Source organism: Fukomys damarensis, unplaced genomic scaffold (assembly GCF_012274545.1).
Source record: "Fukomys damarensis isolate Sample0158 unplaced genomic scaffold, DMR_v1.0_HiC HiC_scaffold_16, whole genome shotgun sequence".
NCBI classification, from domain to species: domain Eukaryota; kingdom Metazoa; phylum Chordata; class Mammalia; order Rodentia; family Bathyergidae; genus Fukomys; species Fukomys damarensis.
Genome location: NW_022900928.1, coordinates 38266492 through 38294289, shown reverse-complemented (window position 1 = coordinate 38294289; position 27798 = coordinate 38266492). Strand labels below are relative to the sequence as shown.

The 27798-nt window shown below is 34.1% G+C and overlaps 1 protein-coding gene across 12 annotated transcripts in view; it reads left to right on the top strand.

The window, feature by feature from the left end:
- The window catches only part of Picalm (phosphatidylinositol binding clathrin assembly protein), a 100922-nt gene extending 73365 nt beyond the window's left edge, over positions 1–27557 (top strand). For 3 of the 12 annotated variants that reach the window (XM_010633742.1, XM_010633735.1, XM_010633733.1), the window contains 9 exons: positions 5948–6055; positions 7545–7676; positions 7767–7797; positions 7982–8081; positions 10716–10739; positions 12326–12385; positions 13774–13878; positions 26173–26275; positions 27478–27557. In XM_010633742.1, the coding sequence (XP_010632044.1) occupies positions 5948–6055; positions 7545–7676; positions 7767–7797; positions 7982–8081; positions 10716–10739; positions 12326–12385; positions 13774–13878; positions 26173–26265 (653 nt within the window). In that variant the 3' untranslated portion in view covers positions 26266–26275; positions 27478–27557. The remainder of the gene's footprint in view (positions 1–5947; positions 6056–7544; positions 7677–7766; positions 7798–7981; positions 8082–10715; positions 10740–12325; positions 12386–13773; positions 13879–26172; positions 26276–27477) is intronic. The other 9 variants (XM_010633738.2, XM_010633744.1, XM_010633736.1 and 6 more) reach the window with 4 other exon arrangements.
- The last annotated feature ends 241 nt before the right edge of the window (positions 27558–27798 follow it).

Sequence of the window (27798 nt, the reverse complement as noted above, 5' to 3'; positions counted from 1 at the left end):
ATATATATACACGTAGATGATTTGCTTAGTTAAGTTGCCATTAAAAGTAGGTATCACGCACTAAAGAATTGAGGTTCTTGGCAAGTAGTAAGAATTGGACATAGCTAAATGTTTAAAAATGGAATTTATGATGGCTTTTGATAGAAAAATTCTCTTGTAGTATAGCAAATGTGAGTTTCAATTCATTAACTGTGGACTTTACTCTTTAGCCTTTATAGACCTATGAATGTTGGTAAAATAGTGTCTTGAAGGACTGTCATGAAGTTCATGTGCATGGCTGATGTATATCTATCCCCTATGCCTGGCATATTATAAAGCTACTACTGTTTAAAACTATCTTATATACTTGGATTGTTTCATACTTCAAATGTACTTCTTCCCTAAATTATTTAATCAGACATGATCTTGAGTGCTATTTTTGCAATATTTCTCAGTTTTTTAAATTATCAAGGGTTAGTTACTTTTTTGTACAATATTAGCAGTGAAAAACTTCAGAAGTTCTTGAAACTTGAATCGTTTTTAATAAGAATTACAGCTATAACTTATTTTCATACTTAGAATGGTAGTTTGTATAAGATTAGAATATAAGTTTGTGTAAGATGTATACCTTGGATAGATGGAAAATTTCAAATAGTTTCTAGAATCAAATAGAAGTTCAGGTCTTCATTTTACAACTTACTAAATCTTTGACTTTGGGTAAATTTTGTAGTCTCTTTTTTTTTTTTAATTAAATTGAATTTATTGGTACATTGTAGGTAGATGGTACAGTTACATTCATTACTGGGATCTTGTACCTTTACATGCCAGGTCTTGATTCTCATTTTTTTCCCCTTGTCCCCACCCTCCCTTCACCGCCTTCTCCCCCCACCTTCAAACACTTTAATTGCATTTTTACATTTTCTCATATTTTTTTCCTTTTCCCTTGTTCCCCTTTCCCTTTCCTTCTCACTGTCCCTATACCTTTGGTCCTTTTCTTCCTATTTCACATTGCTAATTGTCCCGTTAGGATCTTGAGTACTATTTTACTTTTTCATACCAGAGAAACTATTTGGTATTTGCATATGTGTGACTTATTTATTTCAAGTATATCCTCAAAATGTACCCATTTGCCTATGAATGAATCTACTTTCTCATTCTTTATGTCTGAGTAGTATTCCATTTTATAGAGAAACCACATCTTCTTTATCCATTTTCCAACTGATGGACAAATGGGCTGTTTCCAAGTTTTAGCTATTATTACAAACTGTGCTGCTATAAAAATAGGTGTGCATATATTACTGTGATATGATTCTTTTAATTCTTTTGGAAAGATACCCAGCAGAGGGATGGCTGAGTCAAATGGAGCCTCTAATCCTAGTTCTTTGAGGTATCTCCATATTGACTTCCATAGTGGTTGCACCAGTCTACACTCCCACCAACAATGGGGAAGGGTTCCTTTCTCCCCAAAACTGCGCCAACATTTGTTATTATGTGATTTCTTGATAGCAGCCATTCTTTGTGGGGTGAAGTGAAATCTCAGTGTTGTTTTCATCTGTATCTCTTGAATGACCAATGATGTGGAACATTTTTTCATATATTTACTTGCTGCTTTTATTTCTTTGTATGAGAAATTTCTGTTCATTTCAGATGCCCATTTTTGAATTGGGTCTTTATATTTGAGGGGGCTGGTTGTTTTGAGTTCTTACATATTCTAGATAATAGTCCTTTGTCTGAGGAGCAGCTGATAAAAAGTTTTTCCCACATTGTAGGTTATCTCTTAGTTCTGTTGATGGTTTCTTTTGCAGTGCAGAAGCTTTCTAATAGATGACATCCCAGTTGTTGATTCTTTCTGCTAGTTCCCATGCTACTGAGGATTTGTTCATAAAGTCTTTTCAATGCCATTGTCTTCTAGAGTTCTGCCTAACTTATCTTCCAGCAAGTTTAGTGTTTTTGTTTTTATATTTAGATCTTTAATCCACTTAGATTTAATTTAGTGCATGGTGACAGATAAGGGTCTAGTTTTAATCTTTTGCAGGTTGAGATCCAGTTTTTCCAACACTATTTATTAAAGAGGCTATCTTTCCTCCAGTGGGGGCTATCAGCTCTATTCCAAGGATGCAAGGATGGTTCAACATATGTAAATCAATAAATGTAATACACTGTATTAACAAAGTCAAGGACAAGAACCACATGATCCTCTCAATAGATGCCGAAATAGCATTTGACAAAATTCAACACCCATTCATGATAAAAACTCTGCAAAAAATTGGAATAGATGTTCTGTATCTCAACTTAATAAAGGCTATCTATGAAAAACCAACAGCCAACATCATATTAAATGGCCAAAAACTGAAAACCTTCACGTTAAAATCAGGAACAAGACAAGGATGCCCACTATCACCACTTCTCTTCGATATAGTTCTGGAAACATTAGCCATAGCAATTAGACAAGAGAAAGAAATTAAAGCAATAAAGATCGGAAAGGAAGAAGTCAAATTGTCATTATTTGCTGATGATATGATACTCTACATTGAAGACCCTAAAAACTCCACCAAAAGACTTCTTGATTTACTAGACACTTTTAGCAGAGTAGCTGGATGCAAGGTCAACACCCAAAAATCAATAGCCTTCTTGTACACAAATAACAGACTCACTGAGAAAGAATGTAGGGAAACAGTTTCTTTCATAATAGCACCCAAAAAAATGAAGTACCTGGGAATCAATCTAACAAAAGAAGCAAAAGACCTCTACACTGAAAACTACAGCACTCTTAAAAAAGAGATCGAGGAGGATATAAGAAAATGGAAGGATGTCCCCTGTTCCTGGGTAGGAAGAATCAACATAGTGAAAATGGCCATACTACTGAAACTGCTATACAGATTCAGTGCAATGCTAATTGAAATCCCAACACTATACTTCACAGAACTAGAAAGAAGAATCCAAAAATTCATTTGGAACCATAAGAGACCTAGAATAGCAAAAGCCATCCCTAGGCAACAGACACATGGCAGCGGGAACAACAATTCCAATTTGAAACTATACCCCAAAGCCACTGTGATAAAAACAGCATGGTACTGGCAAAGAAACAGACCTGAGGATCAGTGGAACAGATTGGAAGACACGAAAACAACTCCAGATGCACTCAGCTACCTCATCTTTTGTAGTCTCATAATTTCCCTCATCTGTTTGCAAAATAATAGTTAATCTACTGTTGCAGCTTACTCAAAATATCCTTACAGGCATGTTCAACCTGTGGTCCTCCATTTCTCTGCCCTCATGTTTGTAAGTGAAGAGAAATTGTCTTTGGCAGCATATAAAGTGAATAATATAGTTAATGTATACAAGTAGCAGATATTCCTTTAAAGACTCTTTTTATATTATAACATTAAAACAGTGGGCCACAGGTTAGATGTTCCTCTACATAGAGATTTTTTAAATGAGATATATGCTTTATATCCTTTCTAACCTTTCATACTTTCAAGTAATAATACTGTAATTTCACAGGTTGATGCCCTTAGGGACTTGAGATGGTTCCTCTCTTTATAGAAAGTAACAAAGTTTTTTCTGTATTACTATAAAGGATAAATTTGTTTGTGTTACATCAGTCAAATTCTGCAAAGCTAATCCATCATGGTGGCACATGCCTGTAGTCCCAGCACTAGAGAGGCTGAGGTAGGAGGATTGCTGTGAGTTCAAGCCCAGCCTAAACTACATAGGAGGCTTGTGTTAAAAAGAACAACGAAAACTTTAGAAAGCTGAGACAATATAGCAGGAGAAAGTAGGAATTTGATATGTTGGCCTACTTTTAAAGTATTAGTCTAGAATGCCTTGAACAGTATGCATACTTCTTACATGATGATGGTAGCGTGGGCATGTAAGTACGCATGATAGATTTTTGTCTTTAAAAATTTGAGAAGAACCAGCAAGACCATAATAGAGTTAAAACTTGTACACTAAAATGTTATTAATTTGATGTCTCAAATTCTAAGATCCTTTTGATGAATGTTGGATTTGTATATTAAATTATTATTTTGATAGTGTTTCTGTTTTCTATGTAGGACGAGGATCTTTGAGTTAAGAGTTTAAAGGTTGCAACAAATCAAAATTGTACATTCTCAAAAATTTGTGCTCTACAGAATATTCATTATATGATCTAAAATGCTACTTTTAAAGTAGTATCCTTGATAGCACCTTGTTTGGATTATTGTTTTCTAAATTACTGTTTTCTGATTTTTCTCTCCACATTTTGTCCTTTAACAGTTTTCTTTAAGACCAATCTCTCTAACTGTTGGGCGTGGTGGCCTATGCTATATCCCCAGCACCAAAGAGGCTGAAGCAGGAGGATTGCTGTGAGTTCCAGGACACCCTGGGCTACATAGCAAGACTCTGTCTCAGAAAATCATTAGTTTCTGTAGTACAGCATATTATCCTTGTACTTACTTTTATCCTGGTAGTGGACATTGAAAATTTAAAGTGAGAATCTTAACTAAAGGTGTTTTTCTATAAAGAAAAGAGTGAACATATGTTTATGACTCCAAAAGTTCGACTTCTCCCACATGGTGTCTGGTGGGTTTTGTTTTCTTACATTCTAACTTCATAGCATTCAGAGATGGAAGAGACCTAAGGAACCATTTATTACAGCCTTTTACAAGGTAATTTTTTTTCTTTTTTGGGGGGTTGAGGTACTGGGGTTTGAACTCAGGACCTGCACATTTGGCTACATCCCAAGCCCTTATTTATTTAAAGACAGTGTCTTGCTAAGTTGCCCAGGCTGTGTTCCAACTTGTAATTCTCCTGCCTCAACTTTGTAGAGTGCTAGGATTACAGGCATGTGCCACCACACCAAGCCAGTAGTTCCTTTTTGTGACTCAGTTTTTCATGTCCTGGGAGAAGCCCTAGTGCTTTTGGATAATTTTAGTGCTTTTCAGCTTTTAGAAATAAGAATTTCATTTCAGAAAAATAACACCTCACAAAATCTTGTATTTGTTATTCTGTCATAGGCTAGTCTCAAAGACAATAGCTTGATATTTGCTTAATAATACTACTAGTGTCAGTGTAACAACCGTAAAAAAAGGAAGTGTTCTGAGTTTGTTTTTTTTTAAGTAGATTAGGTTAATTAGTATGTTTGATTGTATACTTCTAACTTCTTTTGAAAGCAGGAAATTGAAATTAGAGGGTGGTTGGGAGTTGAAAGTGGTTTATCTTTTTAATGTTCTAAAGTATTTCAATGCAAGTGGACATAAGTTACTGGGTAGCAACTTTGAGAATCCTGCCATATCTCAGATAAACTAAACCATTTAGCTTTTGCTTAACTGTTGAAGAAAGGAAGGTGAGAGATATATATCAGGTGGGTGGTAGACATGTAGGTAGAGAGAATTTTATTTTGGGAATATCATATTCTAAGTACCATAGCATACTTATTTTATTTTCAAATGATACTTTACATTGCATATGTATGTTGCTTTATGCCTCCTGCAGTTTTAGATGACTTCAGATTTTTAAAAGGTTATCAGCATACAAAATTAAAGTGAAAGAGAAACAAGATTTTATTTCTATGATAAAGCAAATAGTCCAACATCAGCTGCTCTTTCATTAATTTTGTCTTGTTGTAGAAAATATAATCAACAAATATTGGTAGTGTAGAAAAAATTTTACAGCTACTGTGCTCTCTCTTTCTCACATACAGGGGTCTGCTCTCACCCTGTAGATGTAACTATTTTCCTAATTTTAATTGGCCCAAACTTACTATGCAGAGCAGCATGTTTCTTTTCATTCCCTTCTTTTGATAAATGTAAAACCTCACTACCTTAAACATTTTTAAATTTTACTTTATGTTTTTAGCTTGAGAGCTAGCTTTGGATTTTGTCAGGGGATTTGTTGCTTTTTGTCATTCTATTTATTAACATTATTGAAGAGCTTATATAGCATTATTAAAGAATTGAGCTTTTTCCACTTTGTTTTTTCTCAGGATTCACTCCTTCTCCAGTTGCACAGCCACATCCCTCAGCTGGCCTTAATGTTGACTTTGAATCTGTGTTTGGAAATAAGTCTACAAATGTTATTGTAGATTCTGGGGGTAAGAAATATTTTTAAATTTAAGTACTATTATCTAATTTGGATTCTGTGTAAGGAAGGATAATGTTACTTTTTTTTTAGCATTTATGAAACAGTGAAAGTGTCCAATATCTGCCCAACTACTGCAGGATGAGTTAAGGAAGTTTAAGTCATCATACTTTTCTTGGTGGTCATTTAGACTGGGAAAATTATCTGTGCCCCAGAGTATAGGAAAGAAAAAGATTTATCACTAGAATGCTAATTTTCAAGTTACTGTGTTTAGAATGTAGTGACTTTTTAAGTCATTATAATTATTTGAATGAAATGAGTACCTTATATTATATGAAATTGTTTTTGATATGTAAAATATAACCCATAGAACCTTAACTTGTTTATGTTAAATATCAGGCTTATGAGTATAGGAGTTTTTTATTGTTAAGGATGATTTTTGTGGTGTACCAGTTTATTTGTTATAAAAACTTTATAAATCTGTAGAGCAAGTTTGCACTTTGTACTTATGTTAATAATACATTGTTAATTTGAAGTTTATGAAGTTCTTTAAAAATTTGGGCATTTTGATTCTACTTTTATCATATCAAGGCCTTTGATGTTGTTCCATAATTCAATTTAGCCAATTAAAGAAAATACGAAGGTCTTAATTTTATATACTTATCTATAAAATGAGAATCAAGTGTTCATGTATGGACTAGGAATTTATTTTTATGTGCACTTAGTTTATTATTATACATACATTTGGGATACATTTGACGTTTTCCTTTTAGATTTGTCTTGCCTAGGAAAAGTCAGACTATAATTGTTCATACTTTGTAAACCACCACCTTGGAGAGTTCCATTTTTAAAAACCTCTTTAGTATTTCTAAATCATGCCATATGAGTCCCTGATTGGGTTGGTTTGGTTGGATTTGCTTTTACCTTACATCTTTGGTTGGAGAAGCAGGAATTTTATTTTCAATTTCAAGATATATGCTAGTTTACTAGATGAATTTCTGCAGTTAGAGCAGTTCATTCATTTCTTAGATACAGTTTAGGTTAGCTCTTACATTATCCATTTTCAGGAATATAAAAAGGTCTCTAAAATAGTGTTTCTCAAATTAAAAGGAACTTTTTTCAAAGTTGGAGAGAGAGATAATCTACCTGTATTGCTTTAGATATAATTGAGTGTTCACAAAATTTGCCAACTAAGGATGAGAATTCATTTCTGTTTCCTTCCCTTTCCTGGCTCTTTTTGTCCCTTTTATTCAACCTTATTGTAATTTTTTCATGGATAAATCACAAATGGTATCTGTTAAAGTACAGCCTTCTCAGTCAGTTCACTTTGAGGTCATAAATTTCTCCTTTTTTCCATTTGAGCAAGGGTATTTACTGATGTCCGGTTTTGGAAGAACTTTTCCAATGACCAAGCAAAAAGAAAAACACAAAGACCTCCTTTAGAAAGCTTTAGCACCATAAAGTTCCTTACAACTCCTATTTCATCTGTTTGTAACTTTAAGGCTTTGATGAACTAGGTGGACTTCTCAAACCAACAGTGGCCTCTCAGAACCAGAGTCTTCCTGTTGCCAAACTACCGCCTAACAAGTTAGTATCTGATGACTTGGATTCATCTTTAGCCAATCTTGTGGGCAGTAAGTAGTCTTTGCATTCTGTAATCATCTTTAAAATAAGTTGTTTTATTAAAAATGATTCTAGCTTTTAAATGCTCTCCCCCCTCCTAGATCTTGGCATCGGAAATGGAACCGCAAAGAAGTGAGTGTTTTATTTGTATTCTTTCCCCATGTGTCATTTAGAAGTTGATTTGGCTTTCATCTCACAAGTATGTATAGATGTTAAGTCTGCATCATAAATGCTTTGTTCACTCTTAAGTGTATATATAGTACAGAAACTTTATAATTAGATGTTAAATAATCTCACTATACTTATTCATTTAAAGTGATGTAAATTGGAGTCAGCCAGGTGAAAAGAAGTTAACTGGAGGATCTAATTGGCAGCCAAAGGTTGCACCAACAACTGCTTGGAATGCTGCAACAATGGTGAGTTGGAGAAGTTCCTTGTACAAATCAACAAATGAATATTTTATTTAATGTGTAACCTGAAATTCTTTTAAAAGTGAAATCCGTAAATGGAAACATCGTTGCTGAGTTTTTGCAGTATACATAGTTACTGGTTTTTGTTTTTGCTTTTAAGCTGGTTGGCTGTATTTGCCAGATAGGTTTTAGAAGCTAACATGTATTTATGAAGCCTATGTGGTGGGAAATACTATTTTTCCCATCTTATAAATGAGGGAATAGAGCCACAAAGTTAAGAAATAGGTACATAGTCACTGAATTCTTAAGTGATTAGATGCATTTTTAGAACCCAGTCAGCCTGAGAGCTGCAGAGAATATGCTGGTAATCACTGCTATATATTGCTGGCCTCATTTATTACTGATTTGTAAAGAATATAAAATCTTTAATTTTCTTCTAATCTCATCATTAGTCAGAAAAGTGTTTGCTTGATTTTTATTAATATTGTCCTATAATTTCATAAAGTTGATTCTGATCATTTGTAGTACTTAAATATTTAATGTCATTTGGAAAGCTAAACTCGTGAACACTGAACCATTGCTAGGAGAAATATGTACCTATATACACATATCTCACAAATATTATAATTCTAAGTCCTAAAAAAAAAAAACCAAAAAAACCTAGTAGATTTCTTTTTTTCTTATTTCTCAAGAGAAAATGAGGCTCATAAGTCTTAAGCAACTTGCCTAAGGCCGCAAGTGCCACTGCCAGCATTGGAATCCTAACCTTATCCTTCTGGCCTCAGACGAGAGATGCTTGCAGTAGTACCCTAGACTGCCCCATACCTTCTCTATCCTTTGGTTATCTTCATGTGAAAAACAAAACAAGGTAAAGCATACTGCTTTTTCTACCTCAGCTGGGAAAGAGCTGCGTCTGGTGACTCAATTTTTATGCCCCTTTGCCCATGTACTTGAAAAGCATTGAAACCTCTGTAGATACTGACTTTGGGAGCATAAATTTTAGCAAGCAGGCAAATTTTCAAATAGAATACACAAATAATGAGGACTAATGTTGTTTGCTAATTAAATATAGTACCTAATACTGAAGAGATTTTAATAATATAAGGTACTGTAAGGCATGGTAGGCCCAGAAGAGCTTTAGGGCTATTTCTCTGCCCATGTCCAGCTACTATTTTACCAATCTATCAAGTCTCCCTTGGTCAGAGACATAGTTTTTGTGGAAAATTTGAGACATCTGTTGTCCTTGTGATAGCAGTTTTCTTATCAAATCCCTTGTAGAACCTTGTCCTGTTTAACTTGGCTTACTTGTATATTAAAATTAGAAGGACTAAGCTAAAAATACTATGTGGGTAAAAATTTCATGTGACATTCCAAAGGAGATTTATTAGCTTCAGACTTCATGAAAGGAAAATAATAGTGAAATTAGCTATCTTCTTAAGCCAGCAATTTTTCACAGATAGTTGTCATTACTGTAATTAATAATAAACTCTTGCATTTAAATACCTTAGGTTTTTACATGCGTGCAAACAAGCATATATATATCCTCTACCCTAAGCTTAAACTAGAGTGCATCCTTGGGAAAATTTGAATGTACATTATCTCAGTTTTAAGTCTAAAGCTATCTGAGTCTCCCTCTCCTCCATATGTAAAGCAGTTGGAAAGCAGATTTAAATTGAAATCCATCGTTTCTGATTGTGAATCTAGTGTTTTTCTTGCTACAACACCCCTCACTCACTAGGGGATGACAGTTTGGGTTAGTGGATTTTATGGTCTTAGGTGTGAATTATACATTAATAGTGTGAGGAATGGTATAAATACAAAGGCCTATATTAAAATGCATTGTGTTTTGCTTTTTTATTAAAGTAGTATTAATATATATGAAATATTATAGCTAGCACTTAAGACTGATAGCTAGAGTGTAACAGGCATCGAACCATCCAGAATTTATGCGTAAGTTGCATTTATAAGAATTATGTATATAAGGATTATATACAATTCTTATAAATAAGAATTTATATAATAAGATAGCAGCATTTATAGTAGTGTGTCAGATATGGCAGTGTGTATCTTCTCTTCTGGAGATTCTAATATCTGTATGTATTTTATGGGTTTCTTTTTAATGGTTAATGTGTGGGGCTACTTAGGATAAATTGCTGCTTATGACATTTCTTTACATTTCTAACCTTTTTATTAATCCTTAAGCACTGTCAAGGTTTTTGTATTTTTTTAAAATAATGAATTTAAAACAAATTAATTAGAATTTTATTAAAATACATCTTATGACAATTTTTTTATTAATGCTTGGTCCCACCCCGTTGGTAGACAGCTGATGTAGCCTCACTTATGGGACACTCTGCATTTTGCACTGTTGACACTACTGGTAGATTTTATGTTAATACAGTTGCTATCAGTGAACTGTTGTGCAGAAGGGTAAGGCTAAAGACTCACCTTCCCTTGTTAACCTTGATAGTGTTTTGGTATAGATGTTCTTTCATTAGATACTGGGAATATAAGGGGTGTTAGGTAGGTAGTGAATGTACATGTGAACTAAAATGCTCTCTTGTGTATTTTCTGTTGTGTAAGTACTTGTTCTAATCCAGTGTTATTGCATTATGTAATTGTTCTCCCTGGAAAAAACAGAATGGCATGCATTTTCCACAATACGTAAGTGACCAAAAACTAGCCTTTTTGCAATAAACTGGCATGCTATTAACCACTGCTGCAGCAGAATCTCATAACCTTCCAGCTATTGTTTTCACATTCAGATTTTCAATGTGCCAAAAATTCTTCCTAGCATCTACTGATTTCATGGATGTGTTGCAGAATTGATTCTGATGGTGGCATGGGAAATACCACTTTTTTTTTCTTGCTTAATATACTGCCATTTGCTGCCAGATGGCTGGGTGTCTGTGTGTGTATCTGTGCTGCCACTATGCACTTGATGACTTCTGAATGAAGGGAAATGTTGATTGTGGTAATGTTTAAAATAACAACTGCATGAAATCTTACAGGCTTCTGCTGAACTTGGCAGTCTGTCTACTGCTCTTTTAGATTTTGATTTTAAGTAGGGAGAAATAAGTAAGCCCTACATGCTCACCCAGATACTAAACTTTTAACTGATAACTTAATGTTACTTTTTAAAAGTTATGCTTCATTTAACTTTTTCATGCCTATGTTCAAATTGCCATGTAATTTTAATTTTTGTTTTTTTCTTAATGTTCCAGCAGTGCTATTGATCTTTTACCTGTATTCAGTTTCAGTCTACATTGTGAGAAACTAAGGGAATGTTGTTAAGACAGCAACTGTCTCTAAACTAATTCTGTTTTCAGATTGTATACTTACAAATCATTAAAGTATCAAGAGGAAGGGAACTTAAACATCATAGTTGTAAATGGTTTCCTTTATTCACTAAAAATAAACTGACTTAAAAATTGATTGTTACTTTGAAGTAAATTAGAAAGAATGTTAACATACATACTCTCTATGTAAGAACCGTAGCTCATAGAAATATTCATACTCAATATTGATTTGAAATATTTGGGGTTCTTTGAAATTAATTAATGAAGTCTTTAGAAGCTTTTTTTTTTAGAGAGATCAGATTATTGATCTGGAGTTTTACAGTTTTGTTTTATTTTTTTTAATGCTACATGTCAGAATATTCAATACTACTGCTTTTTCTTGGTAAACATTTTTAATGATAGTGATAGACTTTAAGTTTGTTTGTTTGTTTGTTTGTTTGGGGGTTTTTGAAATAGGCCTCATTCTGTAGTTCAGACTGGCCTTGAACTCACTATGTTGCCCACACTGGCCTCAAACTCACATCAGTCCTCTCGAGTACTGACATTAGAGGCATGTGCCACCATGCCAAGAACAATTTTAGAATTTTGAATATTTTTTAAAATACAAAAATTTTTTTGTTTTTTATTTTTGTGGTGTTGGGTATCCAGGCCAGAGCCTCAACACACGATAGGGCAAGTGCTCTATCAAAACTGTTTAGAGCTGTAAATGTATGTTGAGATCTTAAATCATTGTTGTATCCAAGTTTGTCATAAATTTTTCTTTTTGATAATTCTGCTTTTCTGCTAATTTTAAGATAGTTTTTCATTGAACATTGAAACAATTAATGGTCACAAATATCCCTTAATCACAGCTGTCTTAGCAATTTTTTAGTGAAACAGTAGCTTTTAATTCCTTGAACTGGATTAACACACGTGAGTTATACTTTTTTATTTTTCCTCCCATTATGTCAGGCACCACCTGTAATGGCCTATCCTGCTACTACACCAACAGGCATGCTGGGATATGGAATTGTGAGTATTTTTCCCAGTGCAAATTTTGGAAAACAGATTGAATTGCATTGAGCATTCTTTTATTACAGTGTTAACTGATAGAATTTAGCACCTTATATACTATCAAACCTAGTGTCTTAACACAATGGTACCTTAGCTTTTGTTTCATAAGTAATTCTAGAACAATCAGTATACAATAGATACTATTTTTCACATTAATTCTTTGGTTTATATTTCTCATGACTGTGCTAGGCATGTTGTTTATGTTCGTACCAAGCTTTTGTTATGGTGACCTTACATTAAATATATTTAGTTCTTATTACCTTAGTACTATAGAGAACGAGAAAACTTGAATCATACAGGTTTACATTTAGTCTGTTACAGGCCAGAAAGATTTTTCCCATGACAGTGAATGTTATGTTATAAAAAGTCTTTTAACCTTTACACTCCCACATGCACATTCTATGCTTATTCTACCAACCTGTTCTGTATACAGATTTACTTAGTTAACAATTGTAGGTAGTGACTTCAGTCTGGTGGTATATATTTTTGGAACTGATCCTGGGCGGAAGATGCACTTTGGTATTACTGCTCTGTCTGCTGTGCTGCTTTATGTACCCAATACCAAAATCGCTCCTTTGGTACATATGAAGAAGTTTCACAGGTTTTGGTTTCTGTTCACACCCATAAACATAAGTATCTTGATATATAAATATTAGAAAGGTCAAATAAGACGTCTTAAAAGATAAGATTTTAGAGCATTGTGTTTCAACCAAAATAATATCGTAGTCTGTGTATGTATTGTTTTCAGAGAAACAGATTGTTTGAGATTCTGTTTTCATTTACTCAAAAATGAATTAACTTCTTTGTGTAATTTAAGCATCTTGTTGATTCTTCCTAAAAATATAATGAAATTCCTAAAATAAAATGAAAACTACAGGCTGGGGAATTAGCTCAGTGGGTTCCACAGCCTGTGTCGCAAGCAAACACAAGGACCCAAGTTTGATCCCCAGTAAGAAAGTCAGTGTCTTATGATGAGAAGGACATCACTCTCTAGCCCCCCAAAATAAAATAAATAAATAAAAATAAGAGAATTACAGCCAGTAAACTTCTTTTTAAAAGATCGGTTGTCTTCACTTGTGATCATTTGCTTAATGTCATAAAACCTCGATATATAAAAGCAGATTATTTTGAAGTACATTAACAGTTTAGAAATAAATTTGGAAATTTTGGAAGCTTTCCAGTAAATCATTTCATGTATTGCATATAGTGAAGTTTATAATTTTCAACTTACTGAATGGAAAAAGTTAGGCTTTCTAACCACCCCTTTAAAAGGTACATGCTAAGTTTAAGGAAGGTATGAGTTAAAATCCCTTAACTTGCTATTCTTCTACCTTTTTTTTTTTAAGCCTCCTCAAATGGGAAGTGTACCTGTAATGACACAGCCAACCTTAATATACAGTCAGCCTGTCATGAGACCACCAAATCCCTTTGGTCCTGTATCAGGAGCACAGGTATTACATTCTGCATATAACTGTTGTAATGTGCTTGATTTTGAGAAGCTATAATACCAAAAAACGTCCTTTCACACATCTTAACGAAACAAGTTATTAGCATTTTTTACTCAAGTAACACATGAGTGTTACTTGCTTCATATCTTTCTCATATTAGAGCTTATAGTCTCTTGAGAGGCTGAGGCAAGAGGATCACAAGTTTCAAGCCTAACCTGGGCAATTTACCAACTTAACAAGATCCTGTCTCAAAATTTTAAAAAGGTCTGGGGGTTTAGCTCAGTGCTAAGGCCCTGGGCTCAGTCCCCAGTGCTGGAAGAAAGAAAGGAAGACAATTTTTAGGAATGTTGATTATTTGGAGGGAAAGCACAAGTAGAATACAAATAAAAAGATGGAAAATTCTAGATAACTTCTCTTTGGTGGATCCACGGGATCCTTGGTTGCTTGCTTGAATGTTGTTACATCAAGAATATTGCCTTTGGGAAATTTGTAAAACTCTTGTTGTCTCTCCAGAAAGCTGTTTGTATTATTATTATTTTTTTTTATATTAGGTAACTTACTGCTACTGATGATTGTATTAAAACACAAAAGGATCAGAAAAGCTTGAAATGGCCATTCTGACCTAATTTCTTTAAATGAGAAACTTTCATCCTCAGGTATTTCTAGGGATCTTTCCAGTAACATTCCCTAAAAATTCACTCTACTATGCACTTTTTGAGCCCATTATTGATAGCATTAGATGAATCTGGATTTTTTTTTTTTAATCTTTGTATCTGTTCTGTGTAAATAGATACGAAATTCCCTTTTTACTTAGGTCTTTGAGTCACTTGTGAAGCAGATGAATCTGTTTTTTTTTTTTAATCTTTGTATCTGTTCTGTGTAAATAGATACGAAATTCCCTTTTTACTTAGGTCTTTGAGTCACTTGTGAAGCAAAAGGATGGCTTGTTCCTTCTGTGTGTCAGTGGTTCTGCTTACAACTTTTTAATGGAAATAGTCATTATAGATTGTTGAAGCATCTTTCAAATTACTTCTATTGCCAGCATATTAGTGACTGTATATGTTCGATGCTTATTTGAAAATGAGTATTTGGTAATGTACTTTTACAGTGTGAATACACATACGTATTACATTTGCCAAAGCATATAATGTTGTTTTGCTAAAGTTTTTATTAATCCAGTTTGAATCTATTCTTGTATTTCATAGACTAGTGAAGCAGAAGAGATTTTTTATTCAATTTTCCAGCCTTATTGAATATTGAAATTATATAGCAAATTAATATCTGTTGATTAGGAATGGATAGTGAATTTGCTTCTAATTAATAAAAATCTTGGGCCAGGGATTTAGCTCAGTGGTTTCACCACCTGCCTTGCAAGCACAAGGGCCCAAACTCAATCCCCAGTACCAAAAAAAAAGAATGTAAGGAGCCAGGCATGACAGTCCATGTTTATAATCCAGCATTTGTGAGGCCAGCCTAGATTACATAGAGGGTTCAAGGCCAGTTTGGACTACATTATGAGAACTTGCCTCAAACAAACATATATATATTTAAAGCATCCCCTTACCTTTGCTTCCATCTTAAAGCTACTTCAAGAAATTTCCCCATTTGTAAGAGTCAGAATGGGTGAAAAGATACTGAGCTGCTTCAGTTTCATTAAGTATCATTAAGTATCTATTGTTCTTATACTGCATTATTTTTTTATTGGCCTTATGGCTACATGACATGCATCAATCCAAGAGACACCCCTCCCAACCATTACTAAATAGTAAGCTTCATAAAGGCAGGCTTCTGTGTGGTATGTTTGCTTCTGTCCTAAGTTCCTAGATTAGTACCTGACTTGCAGTAGTTTTTAGATATTGCATATCAAATAAATCTTCATGAAATCTTGCCTTTCTTGTAACTTATTCTGCTCTTTTTTTTTTTTTTTTTTTTTTTTTTTGGTGTTTTGAGACGGGGGTCTCACTGTATAGTTGAGACTGACCTGGAACTCACTATGTAGCCCAGGCTGGTCTCGAAGTCGCAGCAATCCTCCTGCCTCAGCTTCCTGAGTGTTGGGATTACAGGCGTGTGCCCCCACTCCCAGCTGCTCCTCTTTAATCTTTACTGTCATATAATTGTAAACGTTTATAGCAGCAGTGTTCACACTTGGTGATTTATTAGATAATGGTTAATATAGCTGAAATGTTAACTGGCTTATCTGAGGAATGCAGATAATAATTGATTTCATGATTAAATTTTGTTTTTCTTTTTGTTGATTATTTATTTATTTATTTTTCTCATTGAATTTATTGGTACATTTTAGGTATACAGTACAGTTACATTCATTATTGGGATCTTATACCTTTACATGACAGATCTTGGTTCTCATTTTTTCCCCTTGCCCCTGCCCTTCCTTCATCCCCTCCTCCCTTCCCTATTTACAAATACTTTATTTCCATTTTTTCATTTTCTTACATTTTTTTCTTTTCCCTTACTTCCTTTTCCCTACCCCTCCCACTTCCCTTACACCTTTAGCCCTCTTCTTCCTATTATGTACAGTTATAGTCATGATTAAATATTTTTTTATAATTTGGAATTGTTTATCTTTGATGTGCATAGTGTCTTTCTCATGTTTTGATGTCAGTAATTCTGAGGCAACTCCTTGGATTGATGTTGCTCATTTAATGCTAGGTGTAACCAATATAATCTTTAAATTAATTGTCTTTTAATTATTCTGTAATTATTTTCCTTTTTTCTCACTTGGATGCAGATGTATTTGGGGACACAGATCATCTCTTTTGTACATTGTAAAGTTAGTGATTGTCTAAATGAAAAATGAAATCCAATCAAAATCCAATCTTTTAATCAAATCCATGTTGTAGAAGTATTGCCAAAACTCCTTCCTTATTTCTTTCTTGAAGTGTTATTTTGGGAGCCATTGCTCACCTACAGCGTAACAGAGAATTTCTGGTCTTTTGCCTATTATTAAAGCAATAATATTTTACAGCACCCTATTTTTTACAAATATTTTCTTGTTCCCATTTGGTAAGACATTCTAAGCAGTGTGTCATATTGTCTACATTATATTATATATGTTACATTAAATGCTCCATAGTATAGTGCTCACCAGTGAGAAAGGAATTCATATCTTCCAAAGAGCTGTCAGCTCAAGGTTTTGTTCTGGTGGAAAAATTATCTTCATTATAGCTTTAGTTTAGTAGGATATACTAGTTTTGAAACTTACATATATCTCCTCTCTTCATTTTGTGTTTTCCTGGTCCTGAGGATTAAAGTAGAGCCTTCGTGCATGCTAAGCATAATAAGCTCTATTATTGAACTATATCTTCAGCTCCCTCCCACCTCCCCTTTTTTGGTGCCAGTTTGTCATTCCTTTTTAAAAAAGATATTTTGATATATCTGTTAATCGCTTAGAGATGGGTACTGTATTATGTTCTTGTGGATATTTTTTAAATTTTGGTGTACACTAAATGCAGGTTTTTAAATGCTTGACTGCATGGAGAATGCTAAGTCCCTGGATTTTTTTTTTTTCTCTCTCTCTCTCTCTGCTTCTTCACGGTCTTATTTGGTATTTGATTGCTTGTTACAGGTTGTTAATGTGTCTGTATTGTCTTGGGCAGAACACAAACTCTTGCCTTTTATTGGTGCTACAGATAAATTTTAGTCGTGTTTATGTCAATTGGAATATCTGTTGCTCCCTAATAGTTTGTGAATTCATTCCACATTTGCAGTGCACAGCTGTTAATGTTACTAGGCATGAAGACAGTGAACCTGATTAATTTCAATTTTCTTTTGAAAGCCATAGTGATATTTCTCTAATAAATTTTTATATGGTTTTAGATATTGTAGAAGCTCTTTGGGAGAGGAGGGGAGAGGATCATTGTGCTTGTCATGATCGTACTACTTTCTTGTATGAGGAACTCACATTAATCCTATATTGGTCTGTTTTCAAAAGTACTGTGAAAACACTAGAGTGTTACATTTGGGCTTATTGAAAGCCCTCTTTGTTTCTTGATTGGTATTAGGGTTTTTGTGTGTGATACGGAGAGGACTGACAGTTTTGTTTAGGAGGATGTGGCTAACGATGCAAAATGACTGCTGTTTTTTGTTTGAGATGGCCAATTTTAAGTAAGTCTGACATCAGTCAAGTGCCTGAAAGGAAACAATGGCTTGTTGTGAGTGTTTTTTACCCTTCTAAATGGGGGCACTGTTTGCTTTAGATATTGGAATAACTCAAATCTTGCCAAAAAAATTTTTAATGACTTTCTTGTATGTAAAAACTAATGACTCTCTGCTCTTAGGTTTAGTTTGGTTTTTCTTGAGTTTGTTTTGGTTGGTTTATTTGTTTATTTTGTTTAACTTTCTTGTGTTGACTGTGGGTGTTGCTAGTGCTTCTTCAGCTGATGTGTCCAGCTAGGTTTCTGTGAAGAAGGCCTTTTGCCTTGAGAGCATTGTTGTGCTCACTTATCCTTGCCTACTATAAGATACTATGAAATAATATTTCTGAAACTGGAATTTAGTACTGTAGATGAAAACCTGGTTCTAAAGCTTCCAATGTACACTTGAGTCAGTCATAACAAAAATATTAGGAAGCCGTCAGCTGACCTTTTGTTAATAAGATAGCATGTATAAGAAGAAGGTTTTGCTTTCTAGGTGTTTGCTGAGAACTTGGTTTCTAAAAGTTCGTAATCTACTTAATAAAACCAGAAAGTTTCTTAAAATCGTGGGTGACTAAAAGTTCTACAGAATCTTAATAATCAACATCAGTGATCACATGTGGTACTTTCAGTATGGAAAACATGGGAATGTGTTGACTGTTTCCTAGAGAACTTCTTTCTATTATCACTTTAACTTCCTCCTATAAATAAAGTATAGACACAAATTCTAGATAAACTGAAGTGAGTGGGAGTAGCAGATTTTACCAGAAGTCTGGAGGTGGGATGTACCAGCCTTGGAGTTAGCAGACGTGCATTAGGGCCTGTGTTAGTTTCTGAAGCGCTGCCATAGAAGAATCAGAAATTTAATGTCTTGAAATAACATATACTTTTATGCTGTCTGGTGGCTAGAAATCAGAAAATAAAACTCTTGGTAGGGTCATGCTCAGTGTGAATCCTCTCTGAAGGATCTGTCCTTCCTTTTACAGTTTTTGGTGGCCTAGTTATTTCCAGTGTGCACCTGCAGCTCTTTAAACTCTGCTTCTGTCAAAAGGCATTCTGGGTATCTCTGCCTTCGTGAAGCCTTGTAAAAGGATATCAAGTCATCAGATTAGAGCCCACCCTAACATACCTCATCCTAACTTTATTACATTGACAGAAACCTTATGTACAAACAAGGTCATAGTTAAAGGTACTGGGAGTTAGGACTACGTCAGCATACCTGGGGTAGGAGACTTTCGCAGGTCAACGGATTCCCAGTTTGACTCCTCACTAATCATGTGTTTTAGGGCAGATTGTCTGTATAGATAAGCCTCAGTTCTCTTACATGTAAAATTGTATGACACTTTCTATACTTTTAAGATTTGCTATAAACATCAAGTGAAAAAAAAATTTTTTTAATTTTTATTTTTTTGGTACAGGGGAGATTGAACTTAGGACCTTGCACTTGCGAGGCAGTTGCGTTACCTCTGAGCTAGATCTCTGGCCACCTGAGGATATGTAAAGTTGAGTTAGGAATAACATTTTTAATGATAATTATAAGGAACACTTTTTAAAAGAAAACTTAATAAAGTTTCTCTGTTTTTGGAAGTTGTCCCCATTCCCTGAATTGTCCTTATTCCCCAGTTGTAACTTAGAGTATACCTTGTATTTTCTATACATTATGAAATTTCTTGATTATAAATAATTCATAGTCATTATTTTGAAACCTTATTTATAACTATTATTTGACAACATCTTTAAAATGGTAGAACTCCTGAGGTATTTTTAGTGAAAGCTCAATATATAATTTAAGTAATGTAGATAGCTTCAAGCTCATATGTGGAACACAGTTTGGATTTTTTTTAACCAGACATAAGTGCCACATTTCCAGTAAGTAGCAAAGCAGTGTGTATTGCAGATACATTTTTTTATTTTTATCTTGTTTTATTAGAATAACAGGTGACAAAGTTTCATGATTCACATCTAATCAAATGCAACTTTAAGAGGATTTCTCTTAAACTTGGAAACATTTCTAGTAGATGGAAGATGTTTGTTTTTGGCCAGTCAGTTAAAATTTCCTCTATAAGCTTAGGACTTCTTGTGGTCTGCTTCCTTCTCTCCTGTTTGGTTCTCTTTGACTGACAGTTTAAGTTGCCACAATTCTATGAAATATATACTTTAAGATACTATTTTTGAATAACACAGGCATTTCACCTATGTTAATGTTTTAAGCTATTGTAGATTCTAATTTGCAGTTTTGGAGAGGTTTAGATACAGCATACCTTCAAAGAAACGTGTTTCCGGGTCACTGCAGCACCCCTTGAACAAGTTGAGTGCCACTAGACTTACTCTAAAGGGTAGACCCTCTACCTGTGAACAGTAGAGGAATCCTTTTTAACCATATTCCACAGAGAATAACATTATCTTTAAAATAAATGGATTGCAACACTGTATACTTACATCCTAGTGCAGTTGGATTTGATACATCACTAGAGACCTGGCCATTGCTATAAACATTACTCAAAACCAACTTACTGTTCTATAGCCCAGTTTTAAGACTGCTATCTGTATGAAATCCTATTGAGAAACACTGTGGTCAGTCCATTACACAATAGTGTTAGGAAAATGTCTTAAACATTGCCTTAATTTTTTTGTGCTGTTATAACAGAACACCACAGACAAATTTATAGTAAACAGAAATATATTGGCTCACAGTTTTGGAGGCTGAGAAGTCCATTATCAGGGAACTAGCATCTGGTAAGGGCCTTCTTGCCATGTCATCACAAAGGGAAGGCATCACATAGTGGAAGCAAGCAAGAATGAGAGTACAAAATAAAACAGAGTTTCAAAATAAAACTCCTGTGATAGTGATGAACCCACTCCCGCACAGCAAGCAGCATTCACCCAGTTCATGAGGGTGGAGCCATGGACCTAAGCACCTCTTCATATTCTTAAAATGGCAGCTAAATTTGAACATGAGTTTTAGAGGGAACATTCAAACCATAGCAAGTCTATGTATATGTATTTTTAAAGCTTATATGAATATACTTCTATAGCAACATATTAGATACCTTTTAAAAAGGAAAAATATAAATATTTAAATTTTGTGGAGGGTTTTTTTTTTGAGTGCTGGGGTTATGCCCACCTTAAATTTATTTTTAAATTATTATTTTATTTATTTGTTTGTTTATTTGCTGACCTTGAACTCACTATGCACCCCAGGTTGGCCTCAAACATGCAGGCATACACCACCATACTCAGTTTAAATTTTAAAATTGGGAGAAGTTCTAATTTCTTCTTATATTCCACTTTGGAGGCCATTATTATACAGTTTGTTTTCTCACTAAAAAGCACTTTGACATATTTTAGAATATGTGTAACATGTAAGCCTCTGCTAATTACTGAAAAGGAAACAGGTTAAATACAGTATTTGCTTGCACCTGAAGAACCTAAAGATAGGTGTAATTTGAAAGCAAGAATGAATGATGGGTGGATTATAGAGTGAGAAATTTTATAAGAGAAAATAGAGTGCTGAGGGCATAGTGGAAGAGCAGGATTCAGTGTCATTTGAACTAGGCCACTGATGAGTGCAGATGAACATTTGATGGTAGGTTCTAGGGGAGATTGAATTAATATTTTAAAAATTTATTTATTTTAGGCAGTATGCTGGGTAGCTGTCATTAATTCTCAGCATAGCTATAAAGGGAGATTGAAATATTTGGTTTAGGTATTCTAAACCCCATTTTATAAGGGGGTTGAATTCAGTTCCTTCTTTCTACAAAACCATGTTCGTCATTCCAGGCAAAGGAACTACAGCTATTTTTGTTTGGTAATGTTGTCTTTGCTTCTTCATTGAGACACAATGTATCTTTACAACATTGCTATGTGCTACTTGGGCATTTGGGTGACTAAAGAATTTAATTATAAAGGTGTGGCAAAGTTGTCTCCTTAAGAATTTTAAGTACAATGTCAGTGATAAATGTTAGAAAAATTCTCCTATATATCTAGTCTTATTTTCTCCTAAACTTTTCATTACACTAGCTTTGTTTCTGAGACTGCTGCTGTCTTTTTGTTCTAGCCAGAAATTTTCTTAGTGTTAAAACAGTGCAGTATAATGAAGGTAAAATCACTTTTGCTTTTATACCATCAGAAAGTTTTTTTATAAATGTTATATATTTATAAATATATTTGTTGTAAATAAATTATTTGTTAATATATTTTTCAAGGGTTGTTAGAGTAGTGGAGGAATTTCAACCAAGAATTTTTTTTTACCGTCAATTACTTATAATTTTCAGTGTTTTTACTTAGGTGCTGCTTTTCTAAATGTTTCATTTTCCTGAATATGAGAAGAATAAGTGTATCTATATTGGACTAGTAAGACAAATATAACCCCTTAATTTAAAAGGCATATTTAGTTGTGTTGTAGATCATTTTGATTTGGACAAGCTGGTAGCTATACTAGTTTTCTGGGGTTTTTTTTGTTTTTTTGTTTGTTTGTTTTTTAGCTCTGTGGTAATTTGGGGATAGAGAATATTATTTGAAAAAAATGGGTAAAGGTAGTTTTATTTTTCTAAGTTTTTTTTTCTCTCATTGAGTTTATTGGTACATTTTAGGTATAAGATAGTTTTTAAAAAATTTTTTAAGTATTCTGATGATGGCATATTTGTAGTAGAATTTAATTTAAATAATTGGTGTTGTGTTGGCTTGTAAAATTTGATTAATTTTGTGATAAATATTAGTTTTTTTTTTTTCCTTATCCTTCAGTTCTCTGCCATTTTATGTTCCTTAGAAGCCTTATATCATGCTGTTTGATTTATTCAAAAGAATGGTAACTAAAGGAGAGTCAGCTCATATTTTCTGTTAACTTTTTCAGATGTTTAAAACTTTGCTACTGTTACCAGGCTTTGGAGTGCTGGAGTTTCTTTCTTGGAGGTGATTTCTAGGTTCTTTCTGTCCTGAGCAACGAATTGGTCAAGAGAAGTGCAGCTGTTAGCAAAGTTTTATTAAAAGTAAGAAAAGAAAAGGCTCTGCAAAGAGAGTGTGGACCAAGTAAAAGTAGGAAAAGAAGTACATCCTTCAGTGTGAGAGTAGACCATATGTGCAAGTGAGAACACAGTGACAAAAATTCAGTGTGGCTGTCCTTTTGTATCACTCACTCCTTGGGCTGATCAGGTTAGGCCATCTCCCCTGCCAGCTTCTATCTCCTGTCCCACTACTTCTTACTCATCAGCATCCCATGGCCCCTTCATAGTCTTTTCTTCTTCCTGCTTTCCCTAAGCAGTAATGTGGGTAGCGTGTTCTCTTTTCTTCTCTTTTCTTACTCATTCTCTAAGCTGCCTCCTTTCTTTTTTTTTTTCTTCTTCTTCTTCTTCTTTTTCTTTTTATTGAGTTTATTGGTACAATCTAGGTATACAATACAGTTACATTCATCATTGGGATTCTGTACCTTTACATAATAGGTCTTGCTTCTCATTTTTTCCCCTTGTCCCTGCCCTCCCTTCACCCCCTCCTCTCCTCCCCATTTACAAACACTTTATTTCCATTTTTTCAGTTTCTCATTTTTTTTTCCTCTCCCTTATTACCTTTCCCCCACCCTTCCCACTTTCCCTACACCTTTAGCCTTTACTTCCTATTTCACATTATTAATTATCTCATTAGGATCCTGTGTACTATTATAGTTCTTCACACCAAAGAAACTATTTGGTGTTTCAGTTAAAGAAATCTCTGTATGAACATTAAAAATAGGGAATCCTAAAATAAAACTAAAAAGGAAAGTAAAAGAGAAAAGGCAATGATGTAACATTAAAATAATCCTTAATTCTGGAGATGAAAATGGTCCCTGAACATACTTAAATTGCTTCTTGCTCTTATAGTCTTATCTTATTCTTTTTTTTTCATTATTTAGAGAATACTTTATTAGTTTCTGTAATCAAACCCACCTAGATATGACCTTACATATTTAGTATGATGTGTTACCCCTGTATACATGGAAAAAAATAAAAAATAAAAATAATTAACATTTCTAGACCAATATGGCTGTCCATTTCTGTACAATGCTAACTCAACACAGTAAATTGGGATGACTTTTTCCAAAGTTTAAGCTGCCTACTTTCTTACTTTGGCAGGTCGTGCCTGTGCTTTGTTGCTTGGTGCTAGGAAGGAATAGGACCAGTAGTCAGGGGTGCTGGGTGTCCCAGTTCTTGGAGATGGGCAGCAGCCAAACCAGTATGAACTGTAGTTTCATCTGCTTCAGATGGTTATTGATAAGAAATTTATCACAAGGATGTAGTCTTATTGGTAGTATCAATTATGTTTTAATTTGACTATTTAGATGTAAGATATGTATATTAGTATATCTTACCAATTTCAGAGATGAGGTGAAGTTTTAGTTAAAAACCAGCACTTTTTTTCTAAATGAAATTGATCCTCTTTAATATTGTTTACTGTATAATCTTCTAGCACTTCTCTCTAGCTCTGTGCTCATGTGTTAAGAAGACTAATAGTGTCAACTTTGTATTCCTCAGGAGCATTTTCTTCTGGGGCTGTCAGATCTTAAGGACTGCTGCTCATAAAAATGTGGTTTAAGAATTTGTTTAGTGTGAGACGCTCACAGGCGATTTCAGATTTTAGGTGCAGTCTGTCTGTAATAAGCAGAGTTTGTTTTTGTTTTAACTTGAAGTAAAATTGAAAATCTGCTTTAGAAAGAAACTCAATTAATAATGAAAATAAGTGTGAATGTCTGATTCCTCAAGCTCAGTGACTAATGATTACTTAAAATCATCTGCTCCTCAATGGTTGGGCTGAAAGTGCAAGGTGGGAGCATATTTCCAGTGAAGTGCACCTAAATCTGTCTCTAAACAGATATTTGAAACTTAAAGCCCAGACACGCTGCCTTGCTTCATTCCATCTTCTTTTGCATTGTCTTTGAACATTTCAAAACCAAGATATAAATTAGGAAAGTAAGTTCACCACCCGTTTAACTGGGTGACTTTTAAATCTTTAAATTGATTTTGGGGTCCAGAACAATAAATAGTTAATACTGGCATTGTAATACTTGAGGAAATTCATTGGCTACTCGTTCTCTATAGTGCTTTTCTTAAAAATAAATAAATAGAATGAAATGACATCAATTTAGACAGCAAAGACATTTCTACAGCTTGAAATTTTTTATGGGACTTGAAAGTATGAATTGAAACTATTTCTGTTAAGTCAACTTTGATTTAATGCTCAACTGAACAGCCCCCAAAACAGCTCATTTCATAATGGACTGGTGCTTGCATCTTCTGCAGACCTTACAAAGGAGAAAAATAATTAAAAGTTTGTTCCAAACTTTTGTTAGGTTTAAAATACTCATAAGTCACCTTGGTGGAAGACATACGTATGTGAAAAATCACAAAGGTGTGGAACACCTTTGGTAGAATACGAAAGATATTTACTAAGCTCAGTGGTCTTCCTACTTTATAATATAAACAAATTAAAGGATTGGAAGAGTCAGGCAAATGAATTTAAAGAGTAAGCAGAATTTAAGTTGTTAAATGTTCCCCTAACTTGGGGCAGTATGTTGACATTCCGACTAAGTGACCTCTGCTATCACTTTCACCTCCCACAGAATAGACACCAGCTGCAACACGTATAAAGAGGCAGAAGACAACTCCATGGGAAAAAAGTGTGAGAGCCAGGGACCTTGCTTTCCACTCTTTATAAAGAAGGCAAAAACATTGTGCAGCTAGATGTGATGGGTCTGGACTGAGGTTGTAGTTTTCCCATCTTTAAGCAGATCGCCGAAATACAGGAAACTATTTTCACTCAATTTAAAAACACACTAGATTATTCATCCTGTCTGCTGTATTCCCCACCACCTTTCCTTATCCTCCTACTAAAAGTCTTAAATATAGGTCAGCTTATATTGACCTTTTAAGACTATTTCCTTGGAGTTCAGAAGCATGAATTTGTTTTCTGAAAAATCACATGCCATTGGATACCTTTTAACTTGACATGTGACTTAAAACTTTTGTTTTAATAATTCCATTTTCTACAAAGGCTGCCTTTATAACTTTTGTTAAAGGTGACAAACCACTTCCTCTTTCATTACATTTTCTGCTTTCATGTTCTGTCATTCTGAGATCTTTTTTTCTTTCCCTCTCTCTGTCTTCTTTTCCCCCAGCTGTCTGCAGCATCCAGCCCCTCCAGTCACAGTCCTCACAGAGCTTCAGGAAAGGACCCTTTTGCAGAGCTCTCTTTGGAGGATTTCTTATAAATCACTTTAGGTATTGCTACTTGTTGGGGGAGATATGGGGGCTTAAATACTTATTAAAAATTACCAAACATTAAGCACAAATCACTCTTCTCCTCCTTTGTTTCTTTAAAGGGCTCAAGTTTCCCTCCACTTCTCTACCACCACCTCCTTTATTCTAAAGATGAAGAATGAAAATTGGTCAGGATAAGATATAGGAGAAACAACTTTTGGAAAAAACCTTTAACATAATTAGAAGATGTAAAGTTAAAGAAACATCTTGTATATAGAAGCATCTACTGCTCACAGCAGATGGATGAGGTCAATACTACCCTTGAAAACTAGGATTTTAGTCAGTCTTCAAAGAACAGTTTACACGCTGTAGCAATGGTGACACCTTTAGTTTTAGTATAAAGGCCAGGATTGTGAAGAATTCATTTTAATAATTTCTTGAAAGGGTTGTATTTTATGTGTACCTTTCCATTTCAAAACAGTAACAATTTTTTGAAAAAAAACTTGTTTTAAAGTTAAGAATAGATGAATACTTAAGCCCTTTCAATTAGAAGAATTCTGCATATGATCCACACTGCCTTGTTTGCTGGAAGACAGTATATGTTCTTGTTGCTTTAGCTCCCAATTTAGCCTCTAGATTTCTGGAACTTTATACTCTTCTAATTTGGCAAGTTTGTTAGCACATCTGTCTCAGTAGTATCTTTGGATAGGCAGTTTAAGAGAAACTGTAAGTGTGTTCTCTTTGAGTGAACACTGATTCCCCATTTAAAAGTATTTATTTATAGGTCTTTCAGATTTTATGTTAGTAAGTAAATTATTTAGTCATTATAATATTACTTTTATTATCTCTAGTTTTATATTCATAAATAAGTTTAAATTTTGCTATCACAGATGAGATTTACATGGAGTATTTGTCCTTATAGACAAATATTTTGAACTTATTGTGGAAAGATACCTCTTTGAACTTCCTTCTTCTAATTCCCTTTACGCCACCTCTTGGTTTCTAGTAATTAGAGAAGTATTTGGAAGTTCCTATGATTATGTTTTAGATATGGAGTTCTGACATATAAGCTGATAGTACTTTGCTTTGTAATCAGTGTTTGTAATGAACATGTTGTGAGCACTTCTAAGCAATTTGAATGATAAAAGCCACCAGGATTTTTACTTGAGACAAGACGTTCTACAGTACAGTGAATTAAACATTGCCTCTTTTTTTTCTTCCAGATACAGTTTATGTGACTAAATGGAAGAGAATGGAATTATTCCAAAAAGACAAGTGCTCAAGTGGCGAATCCTTACTTCCAGCAAAATCCAAACTGCTGTCTCTTAAACTCTTCTTCCATTAGAATGCTACAGTAACCCAGTGAAGGCCCATGAAGGAAATTGGGACTAGTTTATAGGAGAACCTATCAATACAGTTTATAAAGCCAAGAATTGCCATGATTTAAGACCAAGATCTGTCTTTTTGGTGACTAACCCTTCAGTTCTTTCAACTCCTATTAATACCCATAATCAGTAACCTATCAAGAAAAGCCCTTATTTGGA